We start from the raw sequence: 19,548 nt of genomic DNA, 5'->3' as shown, positions 1-19,548 counted from the left end.
ACCATCTCACCGTCACAGGCAACGTGCCAGCAGAGATGAAGTCATCCACGGATGAACAACACACCACACTGTCAAGTCATCTCACGCTGACTCTGTGGGGCTATACATTAATAAAAGATAAAGCACATGTTTGACATTGCTTGTTGTTTTATTTTTCTACGAAATACTTCAAAGGCTGAAATAAAGTAGTGACCCAACAAAACTGTCAATCTTATTTCCATTTTCGCTCCTTTTATGCTCACTGGGTGTGGAACTCTTAACATTTGTAGAAATGTCTGCAGGCTATGAATCCGGTTATTGCTCTTTCTTATACGGCATGACTACAACACCTTTCCCTCATACTAATGGATCCATTACCAAGTTACATGAGATACTCTGGGTGCCTACCCTTTTATTGAAAAAGTCTGGAAATAAAACCTACAAAGAAAGAAGAAAGCATCATACAAGCGAAAGTGTGACAGTCAGCCGTAAACAATAGAAACTGTGTGTCCTCCCAACAAACACAGGGTAAACATCAAGAGTGAAAGAGAGATATTTCACATATAAGTTGAAACATATCCGCACATGCCCCGGGAGCTCTGCTACCACCTAGTGTCATTTATCTATTTTACTGTGTGGTCGTGACATTCACCTCAGGGTTTTCAAAGTCACAATGGAGATTCTCAACAGCAGTGACACAAACACGTGAAAAATATGGGAAGTTTTTGGGATTCTTCCTTGAATACGAATGTTTTACGATATCACGCACACAACATGTATTGTTACACAATCGTTGTATTAACACAGCCTTTTACAACATTATTAGCTCATGCGTTCATGTTTTTTATGCCCCACTGCATCATTTCCCCCGTGCTCTCATTCTTTTAGGAGTCACACTATGGTTGTGTCCAGTGGACCTTTAATGACCACTCATGTGCTTTCTCTTCCAACTGTCATGACAACAGAACACCTATCTTTACAATGTTTCACTCATGGCCTCTATCAAGTTACAGGGTCAATATAGGATAGCTTAATCAGGAAATGCTTGGTCTTGAGTTACACTCAGTGCACTGAGCAAAATTGGTAGTGTTACTTAGTGTTAAATTTCCAGTGAAAAATATTTGGAGTTGATCAGTGTTGTTTTCCGTGTTCATTAAGCACTTGCAGTGTTGAAATCGCTTTGGGGGCTGAGTTATTTCGGCGAGTTAACGCAATGCAATGCAATGCAATGCACTCCTGACTGAGTTATCTACACATTTTCGCGGTCTTTCTTCAACTGACGGTGCCAGTCGAGAGAAGTCGGTGTCCGGAAGATTATTTCAATTCAGGAGGTAAGAACGAAATATAACGTTATTTACTTATGCATGCTGTTTATCTTTAGCCTTATATACAATTATGTGTTGATGTCAAGTGTGGTGCAATGTGTTTTATTTGTCATTGAGCCTGGTGGCTAATAGCTATCTAGCTAGCAAGTAGTTAACTATTTATTTAAGGGGCATTTTCTCTGATAGGATTGTCAAATATATTGTTCGCTAGGTGTGTTTCAATGTTATTTGGATGCCCAACGTTAAATGGTTTGCTATGCGAAAGTTAATAATTGTCAACTAGTTAGGTTAGCTAATTAAAGTTGTAACTAATATGGTTAGCTCATATAATGCTAATATTTAAATGTTAGCTAACTTTATCTAACATCAAAACGTTCTGAGATGATAAATAAGTAACTGGTCCAGCATATTTCACAACAGGCCAAAACAATAATTGGCCTTTTTGCATTTTTAGAAAATGTATGTGACAATATTTTGCAACCATCCAACGTGACACGACAGAAAGGCTCGTGCCACAGCAGTCTCGGCGGTTAATGGGTTTGTGTCACTGCCGTCTCGAGCACTGCTCATGTTGCGGGACTGCCCTCTCGAGCACAATATTATTTAACGTTACTGGCTTCTTGGCACTGCGGTCTGGAGCGCTGCTAGTTTGTGCCTCGGTACTGCGGTCTCGACCACTCGCGGACTTAATAGTTTCACGGCACTACGGTCACGAGGGTTACTGCTTTCGCGGCATCTTTGTCTCGAGCGCTTCCGCACTTGTTCCTTCACCTCCTAGCGTTCGTTCCTTCACCGTCTTTAACGTGTTAAACACAGCGTCCAATGTCTATGTGCGCGAGCGTGTGCTAAACAGCTAGTTACACTGACAGTAGAGGACAGCAGCAGCTTGTGACTCATTGATACCCAAAACGGTAATTATAGACCTGTGTAGTTTAATTTACAACATGAGACTATATATACCTTTATAGCCTGTAACTGACCACTTGTTTCACTTGAGATATGTTTAATAACTCCTTGCCTCGAGAAAGTTGAACAGCTAAAGTTTACGTTTGTGAGACAAGGGGCTAGATGACTGGTCAAACTGGTGGATATATTAAACTGTCAAGGAACAGCAAGTACCAATGTGTGGCTGATAATTTGAACTGCCACTCTAAGGTGTTTGTTCTGTTTTTTTTAGTCATGCTGCAGCATCGTTGAACACCTGCAGGGCAGAGTGGCTGAACAACCATACATCCTTGCTGTTGGCCGAACCCAAAACCAAATTGATGCCTTCTACATCGTAGTGGACAAACAGCTCATCCCGTGCAAAGCCACCAGCTCGTTGGGTGCTTTTGATGAACTGTTTAAATCCCACTATGTGTTCAACCTGTCCTATGATGAAACCCTTGTCCCACTCTTCACCTTCGTGCAGACAACTGTCTACAACATCGATATTGCAACAACAGATGAGTCTCCAAGAGTCCGTGAGTTAAGAGCAAAAGTCTTAAACTAGGTTTAAAAAGATGTTAAAGTGTTTCATTTGTCAAGCTGTCCATGCGGCCTGCCAGGACTTGATAACCCATTTAAGAATTGATCACAGTTTCTATCCTAGCACCAGGTTTAAGTTGGTATGTGCACAAGGTCGTTGTAGGCGTCAGTTTTCAACATTTTGTGGCTTAAAAAAACATTTAATTCGAGTTCATGAGAGGGATTTTAGTCAAAGTGGTGATGCAGCTAACTCAGAGCCATTTCAAGCAGATTTTCTCAGTCAGCAAAATACTACAGAAGCTGTTGTAACAAGTGCCACACAGAGCTCAGAGGCTGTGTGTTCCGAGGACAACGCATCAGGCCTTTACAGAGAAAATACAAACAATATTTGCGCGTCAATTATTGCTAAACTCCAAGGAAGTGGTATGGCAAATAGTTTGGTTTCAACAATTGTTGGCGATTTGGAAGAACTTGCTACTGGACTGCACTCCCAAATCAAGCATGATATACTGTCTGCTGTGCCTAAAGATGAGCTTGTAAGATCTACATTAGAAGAAGGTCTTAAGAATTTTGAAAACCCATTTGTTAACTTTAATACTGAAACTAAAAGAATGAAATATTTCAATGACAAATGGGGGGTTGTGGAGCCAGTAGAAGTAATGTTGGGAGTTCGATTTGATACCAGGCGAAACAAAATAACCGGTACTTATGACCAAGTCCCAGTGAAAGACACCTTTGTATACATTCCAATTTTGGAAACAATCAAATTTATGTGCCGCAATTCTGATATTTGCAAACTGCTTGGGGATCCTTGTGTGTCAATAACTGACAGATATGAAGACTTCTGCAATGGAAGTTACTTTAAGACACATGCATTGTTCTCTAAACACTCAAATTCTTTACAAATTCAGCTGTACTATGATGACTTTGAAACTGCTAACCCACTTGGTTCAAAACGTGGCGTTCACAAAATAGGTGCTCTCTATTTTGTCCTCAGAAATCTTCCGCCAAAGTTGAACTCTGCTTTGATAAACATTCATTTGGTTGCACTGTTTCATACTGAAGATGTGAAAAAATATGGCTTTGATCCTATTCTGCAGCCTCTGATTGATGACATCAAAACACTTGAGAGTCATGGCCTTGATTTGCCTTTCTCCGCTGAAAAGGTCCGTGGCACTATATGTCAGATAACTGGGGACAATTTAGGGATGCACGCAATTCTGGGTTTTACAGAGTGTTTTAGTGGTCATTATTTCTGTCGTTTGTGTTTGATTGAAAAAGCTGATGCACAGAATGTTTACAATGAGGATGACCCCAAGATAATCTTGCGTGGAAAAGAGCTTTTTGAAATGCACTGCAATGACTTACAATCAGACCCACAGAAGTTATCCGTGTTTGGTTTAAAGAGAAATTCAACTCTTAACAGCCTGCAGTTCTTTCATGTTTGCCACAATTTTTCTTTGGACATAATGCATGACATTCTTGAAGGGGTGGCTCAGTATGAGATGAAGTTATTGTTAAACTATCTCTCAGAAAACGTTTTATCAAAACAAAATATATTCTCTAGGATTTATGCTTTTGACTATGGGTACTTGGAGCGCAAAAATCGCCCTACAAGGGTTAACTTGGACGGTAGTGGCAATAACATAGGACTCAATTCTGCTCAGTCTCTTTGTCTTGTCAGAAACATTCCTTTGCTTTTTGGTGACATTGTGCCAGAAGGAGACCAAAACTGGACTTTGCTGCTGCTTTTACTGCAGATAATCAACATCACATTTTCTCCATCTGTTACACTCGGCATGACTGTACATTTAAAGCACTTAATAATGGAACACCATGAATTGTTCAAACTGTTGTATCCACATAGGAACCTGATCCCTAAACATCACTTTATGATACATTACCCAGCTTGTATGAGAAAAATCGGACCTCTGATACACATGTGGAGCATGAGATTCGAAGCAAAACACAAGGCCTTTAAAAACACTCTAAAAAACTTCAAGAATATAACAAAATCTCTTGCAAAAAAACATCAAATGTCCATAGGATATCATTGGGAGACATCACCTTTAAACCACATTGAATATGGACCTTTGAAATCATTTGTAGACCATAGTGACATGTTTGCTCGAGATCTGCATGCTGCTGTACCCAATGACCTCTTCTCTACCAACTGGGTTAAAATCAGTGGGACAGAGTACAGGACAGGACTAATCATCTGCAGTGAGATTGATCATGATATGCCTGGGTTTTGCAGAATAAAGAAGATCGTTTTAGTCGACAGTGTTATCTACTTTGAAGTGAACAAGATTGTGGTTGACCATTTTAGTGAGCATTTCCATGCCTACCAAGTGTGTGAAAGTGATGAGAAAGCTGTAATCAAAGCAGACAGTCTTGTAATATACAAGCCCTTTGACCTACAAAGTGCTTATGGTAAAGGTGAGAGCCTATATATTGTACCGTTATTTTCTTTGTAAATGTGCATTCGGTATGTAGTTAAGTTGTGCCCATGGTGCTTGGTATACATTTTCTGAATAAATGGAAACATTTGTTGTATGATTTGTTGTATTTGTTCACTGCTACTTCACATTTTAACTAATCTAAACACAAATACACGTTAGTGTAAAAAATACACTTTCATGTGTCATAAGACAACACCGTGAGTGTTGGATATTAACACTTTTAGTGAAAAGAAACAACACAATTTAGTGTAAAAAATAGACTTTCATGTGTCATAATACAACACCGTGAGTGTTAGATATTTAACACTATGAAAGAGTTAACATAGTAACACTATCCAAAGTGTAAATTTAACTCTGAACCCGAGTGGATTATATAAACACTGACATAGTGTTAATTTTAACACTATACGAGTTAATTTCACACTTCCGATTTTACTGTGTGGCACTAGTTTGAGGGCGATTACCTATGGCTAACCTCATTCCTGGGCCATTTGCTGCATGAATTGTCTGGGTGTCACTAGCATGCCATTAATCTGGATGTCAAAGACGAGAAAGAGAAACTGAGAGCCAGGCTTAATGGCATTTTAACAATGTCATTGCTGGTTTTCTTTTTCTTTTTTTTTTTTATTATTGTACACAAAGGATTTCCGTTTTGAGAGAGCGTTTCTTAAATGCTAAACAAAGGAAACTATGCGTAGTGATATTGTATTATTATTATACTTCATTAATAATCCTTGATTATTTGCTCTCATGGATGTGTTTCTTCTTAAGTGGGGATATTACAAAAGAGAAGCATACCCAATTATTAGTCAGAGGATAATGACTTGAAACTTAACCTTTTTGAGGGAAATGTTTATCAAATTGATTGTCTGTTGGCTGGGAGACGTGGTGAGTGGGCAGGCTGACCAATCCTCTGTCACAAAACACATCATGCCACAATTTATAAAGTGATTATATAAGATACGCTATTAAAAGAATATCATGTTTGGAAATGGGGGAAGATTGTTGTCACACACTTCCTCTTTTGTGATAGTAATAAAAAAGGCTTAGCGATTCATTATGAGCCATGGTTTAGCTCTATTTTGGTTTTGCTGTGTGAGCTATATTATATATGTAACACTGTCTGGCAGACGAATACATTTTAAATAGCATTTATTGTATCTTGTTACTCCAAATTGGGTCATCTATTTTTAGCACTGCAAACTAATGCATAAAAGATCATTCAGATAGAATAATCTTAAGAATTTATTCTATTATTTCCGGGGCTGAAAGACATATTTTCATATTGACACTGACAAAATATACCCTATAAATGTACATATTACATATATATATATATATATATATATATATTCCAAATTCATTTTCTAAGTGCACGCTACTTGTGTTGGTTTACTGTCAATACAATTGAAATAAAGACTGTGCCTAGTTTATGGTTGACTTTATATCTGGCGCTGCATGTTCTTTCAAAGATGACATATTCAAACACTTTTTCTTTACGGTCGTTTACATGTGAACGGCAACAATCTGTAGACTTTTCCTGCCAATTGGATTTAAAACCCAGTTTAAATAATAAGAACCGAAAAGTGGACGATAAGAAATACCAACTGTGACCACAGAAAGTGCAAGTGTTACTATCAGCTGGAACCGGGACAAATAACCAACGTGGAAGGCGAACATCGTTCACAAACGCCTCGTGTCCCGTCATTCCGGCGATTTTCATGCGTTTAAAAAAAATAAAAAATAAAATATATATATACGCGATCGTGATCCACGCGAGTCTAAAAGGAAGTCATTCCAGGCGCCTATCTACGGAGTCGAGTTAAGGTCACACGCTGGCTGCCTGAATTCCCCTCTTTGTGTTTACACATCCGGGTTTCCCTGTTTGCAGCCCATTCCCCATTTAGAAGCCATTTTGGACACAGATCAGTAACATGCATGTAAACCCCGACCGACCTCCCGACGCAGCGGTGCTACGATTCCCGTGAATAACCTCAACAAAAAGAGCGCCGAGCTTTTTCGCCCCCCCAGGCCGGTTCGGCGGCTTCCAGTCTCGCCTTTTTGGATCCACTTCCGATGCCAAATGCTGCACCTATTCGAGGACTGAACCGTCTGGCAGTCAGTTGATCGTCTCTCTTGCAACATTGTTGCATCGCCGCGGCTATTGACACGACTGGTGGTGGTGGTGGTGGTGGTGGTGGTGGTGGTGCTGGAGGGACTCGGAGGCCTGTGGTCGGTTTGATCCTGGACGGATGTTTTGGACAACCTGAGTTTTAATGTTCGCGACGGAAAGCCGGGGAAATATCGCTCCTGTATTCCAAAACGGAACATGTCTTTTTCGTGGCTGACTTGTTCACTTCTTCTGGGAACTTTATGCGCAGGTGAGTTGCTATTGTTGGTTCCGAATTTTGCAACTGTGTGTGTGTGTTTTTTGTGTGTGTGTGTTTTGTTTTCTCGCTCTCGGAGGCAGACACAGTTTTTTTTTTTGCGTTTGTGTAGTTTTAAAATGTCGACCGGGAGGAGGGGGGAGGGGGGGTCGAGTTTACGCGTGTTGGTTGTTCAAACTTAGTTGGCAGTGAATCCTATCGGTCAGCTGTGTGTGGGGGATTTTATTCTCTTACACATAATGCTCCTTTTCTCTGTTTGCCTTTTACAAATCCATATGTTTCATACACGGGAATTATCAAGGCGTTAGCTGTGACTTTTTTTTTTAAGAAAAAAAGACATTGAATGAAATTTTGAATAACGTATTTTACTACTGGTTGTTTTGCCCCCAAAAGAAAATATCCAAATGAAACTGTTGCGTCCCCCCCCTCGCCTTTCTTAACGGTGGCAGGAATAGAAGGCAGCAGCTGCAGCAACATCCTGAAACCTTATCGGCTGCATCTCAGGTCTGCACTCCTGTTTGTGCCTCCAGCCTCGTTGGGAAAACACACACACACACACACACTTTGTCTGAAAATGATTTTCATAAATCAATGTGCGTTGGATCTGATGAGACGGCAGCTGTTGTCTGGAGGCAGGTCTTTACCCTGAATTGAGGTTACTGGTACAACAGCTCCGTTTCCAGAGCCAGTGGCTTGCTACCACGTGAAATGAGCATGAGGGTTGTTTTTTCTTTTGTTTGGCTGCTTCTTCTTTTTTTGCCAGCGTTTGCAACTCATATGGGAGGTTTTATTGTGCGCCCCTAACACGTTCACCTCCCCCCCAGCTATATATTCCCGATAGTTGTATTGACAACAACAATAGCCACCTTTCACCCATCAACTTTTGAGTTTTTCTACGAACTGCAATACATTTTTCTTTTTTAAATTGAGGCAGAGCTGTCTCATGTGTGCCAACCAGCGCGGTAGCTATTGCCTTTATGGGTTATAGATTAGGGCTCGCAGTCTATTGTAAGCTGCTTCTCCAGAATTCATGTTGTTGTGGTGTAAGCCTCGGTAAGTGACCGAGGGAGGGGGTTGGGGAATGATCTTGTAGTAAAAGTCCTCCCGGATCATGTGACCACAGATATCAGAAATGCCATCTCTCCTCAATGGAGTATTGAACATCACTGCTGTCTGTGTGTGTGTGTGTGTGTCGTCCTTACCACCTTCCTTCCTTAATAATAATAATAATGAGCCTGATGTTTTGTCATTGCATCCATCCCGATATGTTATAATGAAATCCATTGTATGCTTGTGGACAATTAAAGGCATGTATGTGTAAGTGGAGTGCCTGAGAGTGAGAGAGAGAGTGTGTGTGTGTGCATGTGTAATGGGTTGGTGGGGTAACACTGGGGGATGGGCAGCCTCCTATAGGCAGGGATTTAAAGAGACATGCACTATTTTTTCTGTGAACAAAGATTAGGCATGAATGTCCAAGCGATACCGTGAATGACATGTACAGCGTGCTATCTGCTTCAGTATTCATCAAAAACACGTCTTGCTTGAGTGTCCAACATTAACTCCACAAAGCAGTAATGATAAAAAAAAAAAACTTTTCAATTGTGCAACAGCAGGAGACTGACAGCTATTGTTACATCTCAGGCTGGGTGAGGGAAACTGTTTCCTGCTAAACGAGGTAAAAGCCCTTTAAAGAAGAAGGTCTTATCTGTCTTTCCAGATGTGTCGCACTCCAGCAGGATACAAGCATCTTTATCTATGGAAGTAGAAGCCTGGTGTGCTTCCATATCACACAAGGGCATACCATTGTTTTTCTACAGCTAATTAAATTCTGTCATTTTCCCCTCCCTTTTTAGTTGTTACTCGCTGAAAAGATCTTTTGGCGAATGGGATTATGCTGAACTACTATTCAGCAACAATTTCTTAGCCCAGAGGAACTCCTTTTTTACTACAGAGAGCTCCCAAACCTGGCCGTATGCCAGAGTGATGATAGAGGCTTTGCTCAGATGTTTTTCCGTGGCATCGAGCGGATCCTTCGCCATATGCCTGTGCTTCCGCTGTTGATTTTCAATTCATTACGATGTGAGCTGACTGAGGCCTTCTGTCCATCGCAGGGTACAGTCTGGGCGAAGCAGAGACCCGGGAGTGTGTGTACTACAATGATAACTGGCGTACGGAGAGGACCAACCAGAGCGGCTTCGAGCGCTGCGAGGGGGAGAAGGACAAGCGACTGCACTGTTACGCCTCCTGGCTCAACTCCTCAGGGACCATCAAGCTGGTGAAGAAAGGCTGCTGGCTGGATGACTTCAACTGCTATGACAGGTCAGATCACTGAGCGAGATCATCGCCGCCGTGCATTTCCATTGATATTTCTGTCGCCTGGCTCGTACCCAGAGCGACTGGCAGAGAGTACAGCACAAATATCTGCCTTAGTACCCATCTCTAGTTCAATAGATCTATATTTATTTGACCCAGGCCCATTTTTAGCCACAGAAATTAAACGGCTGATGCCAAAACTATTTGTCAACAAGACAAACATCTTACAACATTGCACATAATTCCAGCCAAAGAGGTCGAGGTATGCAAACTACATTTCCGATCTTGCTATAGAACCAGACTCTTATTAGATGGGGAAATTGATGTTTGGTAAATGCTCTGCAACCAGCAGAGTTCACATGAATTCTTTCTGGGAGTAACCAGATAGTCTGCATCTGTATACCGACGGTGCAGAGTACAGCTCGGTGTCCACCTCCCGATGATGGCGGATAGATAGGGTGGCACCGGGCCACTCTGGGATTTATAAGTCAGGAGGAGAATTTTAAACTAGCTTTATCAGCAGCCAGTGCAGAGCCGTGTAGCATGACCACACTTTTTAGTCTCAAAAGCTGTGGCTTGAATATTAAACAAGCTGGAGACCTCTGGTGGTTCATGAAGGAGAAACCCATGAACTGGAGAAAACGTCACCCTAATGATCTGCCACAGATTACACATCTGTGTGTTCAAAGAATTAACCACGAGCTGCCAATAGAATAGTTAATCTTTTTGCCATGTGTTATTTTCTATATTTGCCCACGTAGTTCTGCAAGTGACCTGCAGTTTTTGAGAATGTCAGGATAAACATGGACACTATTATGAGTTCATAAGCACATTGAACCAAAAGCACATTAGAAATTTGACGCAGTTAAAAGTCTGACATTGTCAGGGGAAATGGCTTCGGCCTGAAATGCTGCTGTATAACCATAAAGGGAATATAATGACTAACACATTTTGTTCCATTCTGATTAGTCTAGGTTTATTATCCCAGAGGGATATTTGGATATTTGTTTTCACAGCCAGTTCAACACCGAAACAGTCGGATAAAGACGGCAGTATAGAAAATGTTCATGTATGCGTTCATCCATCCCAGCTCAGGACTGTCAACAAGGCACTTTGTTCAGGGCTGTTATTGCAGAAGGGACTGCCAGTTCTGTATGTTCATAATTAATGAGGGTAATAAGACAATAGAGTCCCATTAAAAGAGATTTTGCGTATTCAAGTACCCAATAGAAGTGTCAAACACTGGCAACATAACCAGTATCTAATACCAAGGAATGCGTGGGTTAAAGCCAGAGTCCTGACAATAAACAAATCTTTTTCTTTTGATACAAGAGTGAGACGCTCACCTGCTTAGTCACAAAATGCTACTTACATTTTAGTATCGGCATGATTTGTCCCTATTGTTAATTATTAAAACTGCTCGACATCTTTGTTTGGTTTCCGGCGCAATAATAGAGGGGTGTCGTCTGTTTTTCTTCTTTTTTTTTTAGGCAAGAGTGTGTCTCCATGGAGGAAAACCCTCAGGTCTTCTTCTGCTGCTGCGAGGGCAACTACTGCAATGAACGATTCACCCACCTTCCTGACATGATTGGCAGTGGCAACCGAGGTGAGCCGCAAATGCATCCCACTTATAGCGCGAGCAAAAAATAGGTTTTTAGCTTTTCCCCTCCCATTAGTGGGAGTGAAGCCTAGCCCTGCATCTAGCAGTAAAACAGCATCATGTATATCACACATGTTTCACAGCCTTTGAGATTATCTTTCTTCCCCTTCTTAAATTGTAAGAAATGTGTTAATTTACCTTCTTGATATTTTAGTTTTCTTTAAAAAGGCCATTTCAACAGACTAATCTTCTTCTTTTTTTTTGTGTGTGTGTAGACCAATACTGATTTTCACCCCAAAAAAAACATTGAAACTAGCTTATTTGGCTGTATATTCACAGCCTGTGTAGTGACTCAGCCCGTTATGATCAAGGCTGGACAATCTGGAGAAGATGTTCCCCGTCTCTTTTAAAATCGGGCCTCACGACCCCGTGAAGGACGCCCGTAACAATGCATACAAGCTACAATGTCACAAAGCTGACCTGCTGTAATTATTCTGTTCCACCCTGACAGTGAAAATCCGGCCTCCGCCCCGAGTGCCGTCCCTGCTCAACGTGCTTGTGTACTCCCTGCTGCCGCTCTGTGTGCTGTCCCTGGCCCTCGTTCTGGCCTTGTGGATGTACCGCCACCGCAAACCTCCCTACGGCCACGTGGACCTGAGCGAGGTGAGAGAGGCCACATACACCAGTCCGACTCTCATTTAAAGTGCTACTCTGTGCCGCTGAGCGATCACTCTTTCCCTGCATGTTTGCTTCTGCACCGCTACTCTTCATCGCCCAGGTCTTCTGTTATATTCCTGTAATATTCTGCACTAAGGGCAGGAGAAGTGCCAACATCTCTCCGATCGATTTAGCAGAAGAACACGCCTTAACCGGCTTTACTCGTCTGTCATTCAGGATCCGGGAGCAGCTCCTCCATCCCCCTCAGTGGGTCTGAAACCACTGCAGCTGCTGGAAATCAAAGCTAGGGGGCGTTTTGGTTGTGTTTGGAAGGCCCAGCTGATGAGTGAATATGTTGCTGTAAAGGTCTTCCCTGTTCAGGTATGTCAATTAATTCACAGTATTTGTGTATGTTTTTATATTGCAGATATTGCTTTGTGGCTCCAGTGTGTGTATTTACATTAGCTCAATATAACTCATATTTACAATAGCCTAAATGAGAAGAGAAAACAGCATGGATGACCATCTCGAGAGTCCAGAGAGAAAGGACTGATCTATAAGATTCCCCTTAAATAATAAAAACATGACTGAACAACGTTTGTAATTTCAAAAGAAAGGTAGCAGCCAAATATCACACCCAACTTTCTGGCTGCAGGTTTGACAACAAATCCAAGATACACATATAACATTTGAATTTTGGTTAAAATTGTACAAATTGTGATAGGAGTTTTGTAATTTCTAGCTACCCTCTTTGCTGGGAACAGAAGTGCAACTACCATTGCTTCTCTACTGTAATGGAACCCCCTTTGAACAGCCCTGCTTCCTGTTTCTTTCAATGCATTTGTCAGGCAGCCACCACACTTGACATTTCCCCTTTGTGTAGTGCCTGCATGCACAAAGGGGCGGTTGTTGCTTTGTGTGCACACAACGTGTGTCAGATGTTAGAAAAATGACCAGTAAGACATCAGCCCCATTTGTTTTAAACCAGTGCTCAAGGCGGTTAAACTGTAACAAATAAAAAGTCAAAAACATTTTAATTTTTTTTTTGCTTATGCTCAAAGATTACAGATCTTTTAAATCGGATGCTTAGCATTGGGACTCAAATGCAATGTTAATGCACGAGAAGCACCGTCTTTAACGTGGGCTTTGTTTTAACACGTAAGAAAAGGACCCCTTTTTTTTTTTCCCAAAGTGCTTCTACAAATCATGAAGACCTGAACCCTTTCTGATCTGCGTGTGTTCATACAGGACAAGCAGTCATGGCATAACGAGCGGGACATATTCCTGACTCCGGGGATGCGTCACGAAAACCTCTTGCGTTACATCGCTTCAGAGAAGCACGGCAGCAACCTGGAGACGGAGCTGTGGCTTATCACAGAGTTTCATGAGAGGGTGAGTGCACATCTTCCCATATATAAACCCACATGGAGCACATTCACGATGTTTACTAGATCTGCTGGGCATTTTAATTTACAACAGAAGAGCATCACAGCTTTTTATTAAAGTGGATTTTATTGTGTGTGTGTGTGTCTGTCTGTGTGTGCCTCCAGGCTACCAAAATATATTCTTCGTTGGTCTTCTCAACAGAGGTTTAAATACATCAAAACGGGATTAAACAATAATTACCAGAACCACAACTGTAGCATTACATTTGTGTAATGACATTCAAGGCTTGTCCTCGAAGCACCTTCTTCTATTCATGACAGCGGCACAAACGTATTTAGTTCCGGTAATTGTCTCGGTGCCATCTGTGCGTGCGTCATCGGTTTGGTGTAATGTTTCCATTTTTGTCCGTATTTTTAATGATAATTGAAGCTATATTGTTTAAATTTCGCCGCCTCTGGTAATTCTTCCAGACTACGCCATTTGGCTGGCAAGTGAAATGAAACGCGGGACCAGAAACAATCTATTCCAGGGTTCGGCTCGTCTAACTCTTTGGGCGCTAACAGTAGATCTTCTGAGAAATGGATTCAATTTGATTTTTGTGCTGTTATTAATCCTTGTTCCTGAATTGTGTGTGTGTGTGCAGGGCTCATTGACAGACCACCTGAAGGGTAACACTGTGTCCTGGAATGACCTGTGTCACATAGCAGAGACCATGTCCCGCGGCCTGGCTTACCTCCATGAGGACATTCCGAGCTACAAGGGGGAGGGGCCCAAACCCACCATTGCACACAGGTAGAGAGCGCACACTGTTCCCGGCTGTCCTGAACCTTGAAAACACTAAAACAACATATGTTTTATTTTAGCATTGCTGTCTTCTAGTTGTGCATAATTTAGTATTTGTTTTCCCTGGAAATCCATGGAGTAATATGTAAGACTTAAGTTTGTCCTGAAATGAATTCTCCAGGGACTTCAAGAGTAAGAATGTGATGGTACGGGATGACCTGAGTGCAATCATTGGAGACTTTGGGCTCGCTGTGCGATTTGAACCAGGAAAACCTCCAGGAGACACTCATGGCCAGGTATGACTATTTAATCCTATTTCCACTTTATTTCTCTTGTTGATCAGTGTCCAAAAAGCTTCAATAACCCACTGTGATTACAAGTGACACATTAATCTGTTTTTATGATTAGTAGAAGTTAAGAATAAAGCTCGTAGAGGCAGTTTCCTGTCGAAGGGTTTGAAGTTGAGAAATGGGAGCAATACGTCATCTGAAAAGTAATTCAAGTGTTTATTCTGGCTGCAGAATAACTTGATAAGTTTGGAGAGTGCTCCTTTTAGGTGGAGCCATTTTACCCAGCAGCGAAGCAGGCTGCAGTTTTATACTGATGCATTGTTTTGTGTTGCTTTAACTGGCATGGCTGGCAACATTAAAGGCCTGATCAGAGTCTTTTGCAGTTTGCTTATTTATTATTGTTGCCAGGCAAACCCTGAAATAGTGCTAACGTTAGCTCAACACCCTGAACCATGACCGTAAAACCATGAGCTCCATGCTACTTAACAGTTAAACGCACCATTCTCAATTAATGAAAACAACGTACCAAATATCTCTATTTTTAGCTCTGCTAGATCTGTTTTCTGTTCAGATCACACTAACTACGGTTGATAGTAACATAGCTGCAGGAGGAAAAACACCTCTAATGACGTCAAGAGTTTAAAAATAAATTTCACTTTGAGGGATTCAGGGCGCTCCTGCAAAAAAGACATGAGCGGAAAAACGTGAGGCAATGCAGAAGCAGCACGCGGAAGGTTTCGCTCTCCTTTTCCAAAAAAACCCGCCACCACAGGCTGCTAAAACATGCTGCGTTGGATCAGGCGGCGTGTCCTCGTCCCCAGTGGGTAGAGCACAGATCTCTAGGAATGTTACCAGCAAGCGTGACGGCACGTGATCTCATGGACTCCCAATTTTGGTTGTTGTGAAAAGGCACATATTAGCCAAGTGGCATAAGTACTCTTCAGAAACATCATTCATGCGCATGCTCACGTATACTTGCATCCCTTCTCCTGCCAGGTGGGTACGAGGCGGTACATGGCTCCAGAGGTGCTGGAGGGAGCCATCAACTTCCAGCGAGACTCCTTCCTGAGGATAGACATGTACGCGATGGGCCTGGTGCTGTGGGAGCTGGTGTCTCGCTGCACGGAGGCAGACGGTGAGTCAAACGGTGCAGGAATGCTGCTTCGCTCGCAGGTGAAAAGGTCACCGCTTCAAGCTGACCCGATAAACAAAGGCTTAGTTTTTCGTTTTTTGCCTGGGAAAGCCGTCTGATTTCGGTTAAAAGTCGTAATGTCGGGAGTTTGAACGGAGTGCTAGTTTCAGCTTTTTAAAATCCCGATGCTGTGCTATTTTCTTAACCTCTCTGTGTAATGCTTTCCATCCTGTGCCCTTACTGCCCCTCTACAGGTACAGTTGGCGAGTACATGCTGCCGTTTGAGGAGGAAATAGGCCAGCATCCCTCCCTGGAGGATCTGCAGGATGTGGTCGTGCACAAGAAGATGCGTCCAGCCATCAAGGACTGCTGGCTCAAACATCCTGTGAGTAACAGTAAAAGAATAGCAACAGCAATACCAGGATATCATGCATCCTTTTTTCCAGTGAATACAGCTCGGTCATCTGAGGTCTTAGTCAGTTCTCTGAATTACTTATGCTTTTGTTGTTTTTGTATCTTTTATATCTTCACCTTACGGTCACAGAAAAAGTGGGCGATTTCCGTCCTATGACAGAAAGAAGTGCCCTTTTTGCTAAAGTAAGAACATGAGAACCACAGGCGTACTCTCCTAAAACTTCTGGTTTGTGGCTACAGGGTCTGAACCAGATGTCTGAGACCATCGAAGAATGCTGGGACCACGACGCAGAGGCGCGATTGTCTGCCGGTTGCGTCGAGGAGCGCATCGGCCAGATCGCCAGGACGATTAGCAGCACTACCTCAGACAGCCCCGTCTGCATCGTGATGTCTCTCACCAACGAGGACCTACCTCCCAAAGAGTCCAGCACCTGAACGGGTGACACCATCCTTCACCTGAGCTCCTGACTTGTTATTTTTCAAATCCAAACTCAGCGGATCTCCGTGAAATATTTAAAAACATTAAAAAAAAACAACAACTAGCAAGTTGAATGCAGCTGCTATTTTATCCCACACTGGTAATGTTTTTTTTGTGTGTGTTTTTTTTTTTAATGTCAGATCTTACTAACGCATCCATCTGCTGTAGTTTTGAAGTAGTAATAAGTTATGCGATGGGCACATCTGATAGCAACCATGTGTCGAATCTTAAATGTCGTCATTACCTCATGTATTTCTTTTGTGTTAGCATATTTTTATTACCTCATACGTTGTTATCTTGGTCGATTTCCTGTCTTGGTGAGGATCGTCTGCGGCCAAATTAAATGAATCTCTGCTCCAAACCTCGGACAACGTGCTGCACACCTCGGAGGAACCGTTTTGAGACTGTTAGACAAAATATATTCATCTTCCTCAGGGGTCGAAGCTTCTTGACTTTTAAACTCGAGTGTGCTCCCTTATTTTAAACCTGTGAATGCCTCAGAATGAAAAAGGATTTTAAAAAATCGGAGCACAGATGTGTTTATCGCAAGGGAGGAGCTAAAATGAGAGCCGAGCAGTTATATTGGACATTTGGGACATGCCTCTTGTCCCCGAGGAACTACCTCTCAGGTATCCAGTAGGCTTCTTTGGAACATTTTCTCTAAGTTGAGAGCCAAGCTATCCAGCTCGCTATCATGGACATATTCCTGGATTTTATTTTATTTTTTTAATTGTAGAAATTCAGAGTTACTCCTTTGCTAGTGCCGGGGAGGCCGTCTGGAGTTCCAATGTTACACATTCTTGATTTTAACTGTGTGTGTGTGTGTGAGAGAGAGAGAGAGAGAATTTGAAGACTAAATGATGTTAGTTGCATAGAGTTTGTAAGTAAGAAGCATGGACAGATTGTCTGGGTTTATCCTTGCGAGGGCCATGCTTGAGTAAGCAACATGTCTGTTTTTCATTTTTATGGGTGTTTCTTCAATAGACTCAGTCAAACACCAGTCCCTAGATACCTCAAGTCACTGTACATCATGCAAGGAGAGCTCAAATGGTTGCCTTTGTCTCAAATGCAATGCCATAGTTGTACCATAACATAAATACCATACATTGAATGTCCGTTATGCTGCTGTGACTATTCCAGGATACTCAAGGATTTGTAGATGTACATGTATTCTTTGTTGATATAACGCTAATGATATTATGTGAGGCTAATATTCTGTTTTTGTGTATTTTGACTGGGTAAGCCCTCAGCTGCTTACTCCTCCAGACTGACCTCAGATATTCTGACAAGTACCTCAGGCTTTTTCTACATGTATATCAAGTTGTGTTATGTATTTTATTGTGTTTTAGTAGTTGAGATATTTTATTGCCGGTTGCTCTTTGTCTGTGGAGATTTATTTTTTATTTTTTTTTTATTATTTTTTTTTAAAGAGCCTGACCAGTTGTCACGGTGTTAATGCTGTACAAACCTAAAAAGAAGAGAGGCAGATTCTTGTAAATAGACCCGTTCACACAGTTGCCGAACACTAATCTGTTTTTTAAAAATACAAAAGCAGGGCATTATTGTTTTCATTTCACAAAAATGGAAAGGGACTTCTCAGTTCCACTTCTACATATTTAAGTCATTTTGACAACCAGCCCTGTGATATTTTATATATATATATATATATATATATATATATATATATATATATATTATTATTATTTTTTTTCCAAGAATGGTGGTTGTGTTACTGATTTCTATTAATAATGGTATCAGTTCCTCTGAATCAGAAGCTGTGTAGGTAGCACTTGCATTAGAAAGCTTAATGTGTGTAACATCAACAACAAAAAATCCCTGATGGTTAGGTTCTGGTGGCTTCTGTGATTGGCCACTTGCTAGAAATGCCAGTTTTGACAGTATTACCTCAATAATTAACCCGCTGATGTGATGTTCAGACCTGTTTGGTGATAGTTAAACCACGTTGGACGACACACAGGCTCATCTGTTGTGCTTTGATTGATGTTGTGAAAGATGGTGATTTTAACAGTGCTCTGTGACGCTTGCTCCTGTGCAGTTTTGGTAAAGAACGTGTGTGGGGAGAAAAACCATCAATCCATACTGAATAATGTTTTAAGTATTTAGGAATCATCAACTACATGATTGATTGATTGATCATGCATCCCCATTACAGTTCATGTAAACAGTGGCATGTGGTCCAGCAATATTTATTATACAGCAATAGTCACTTGAATATCGTAGTTTAAGTAGTTAAACTCAGATGTGACTTAGCAGTATTCTTTTGTGGCTCAATAAAGTGCATCTCATCTCACCTGGATCATGTTCTAATGAAGACACATGTTAAAACCTCTTAATAGAATAAATGCTGTGGGTTTATTTTTGTGTGAGAGCCGAACGTGACCCAGGTGCTTTCACATATTGTGCCAGAAAAACAATGATCACGAAGGAAAATCTGCCGTGACCGTTCGTTACCTCCAGATGCTGTCTTACACCCAGCTCTTCTGAACAGAAGAACCTGTTACCTCGTGCAGTACCTCGTTAGTAACACTAACATGGAGTCAGTCTCATATTCAAAACAAGAAAAGGAAAAAAATAAATAAAGAAAGTATCTTGTATATATTAACTTGACAAATGTAAAGGGTTTCTTCCATTTCATGTGTGAATCAAAAACAAAATCCTTTTTTTATTTACAGTAAACATATTGTTAATTTCTCATTGCGTGAATGAGTGTTTGACTGAATAGTGTGACCTTCCCTGTTTATGTGAACTGTGTGTATGCGGCGTGTGTGTGGTGTAAGTTGTTTGGTTTCACTAAAACAGTACGAATGGTAACTTTATCTGTGTGTTGAAATGCTTAGAAATATAAACTAGATGA

At 41.4% G+C, this 19,548-nt stretch overlaps 1 protein-coding gene across 1 annotated transcript; it reads left to right on the top strand.

Annotated features, from left to right (window-relative positions):
* The first annotated feature begins 6,912 nt into the window (after positions 1–6,912).
* On the top strand, positions 6,913–18,984 carry LOC117746634 (activin receptor type-2B-like). The gene is made up of 11 exons (XM_034555899.1): positions 6,913–7,614; positions 9,732–9,939; positions 11,424–11,539; positions 12,045–12,196; positions 12,428–12,571; positions 13,439–13,582; positions 14,220–14,368; positions 14,541–14,655; positions 15,646–15,784; positions 16,036–16,166; positions 16,436–18,984. The coding sequence occupies exons 1-11, from the start codon at positions 7,563–7,565 to the stop codon at positions 16,628–16,630; spliced, it is 1,545 nt and encodes a 514-aa protein (XP_034411790.1). The 5' UTR covers positions 6,913–7,562; the 3' UTR covers positions 16,631–18,984.
* The last annotated feature ends 564 nt before the right edge of the window (positions 18,985–19,548 follow it).

The sequence above is a fragment of the Cyclopterus lumpus genome, chromosome 17 (assembly GCF_009769545.1).
Source record: "Cyclopterus lumpus isolate fCycLum1 chromosome 17, fCycLum1.pri, whole genome shotgun sequence".
Lineage (NCBI taxonomy): Eukaryota > Metazoa > Chordata > Actinopteri > Perciformes > Cyclopteridae > Cyclopterus > Cyclopterus lumpus.
This window is presented reverse-complemented; position numbering and strand designations above follow the sequence as displayed.

Bases quoted from the DNA above. Each gene is read 5' to 3' on its own strand.
- LOC117746634 (XM_034555899.1), top strand. From the start codon at position 7,563: ATGTCTTTTTCGTGGCTGACTTGTTCACTTCTTCTGGGAACTTTATGC. The intron at 11,540-12,044 runs GTGAGCCGCAAA...CCACCCTGACAG, and splicing joins GATTGGCAGTGGCAACCGAG to TGAAAATCCGGCCTCCGCCC. The intron at 13,583-14,219 runs GTGAGTGCACAT...GTGTGTGTGCAG, and splicing joins TCACAGAGTTTCATGAGAGG to GGCTCATTGACAGACCACCT.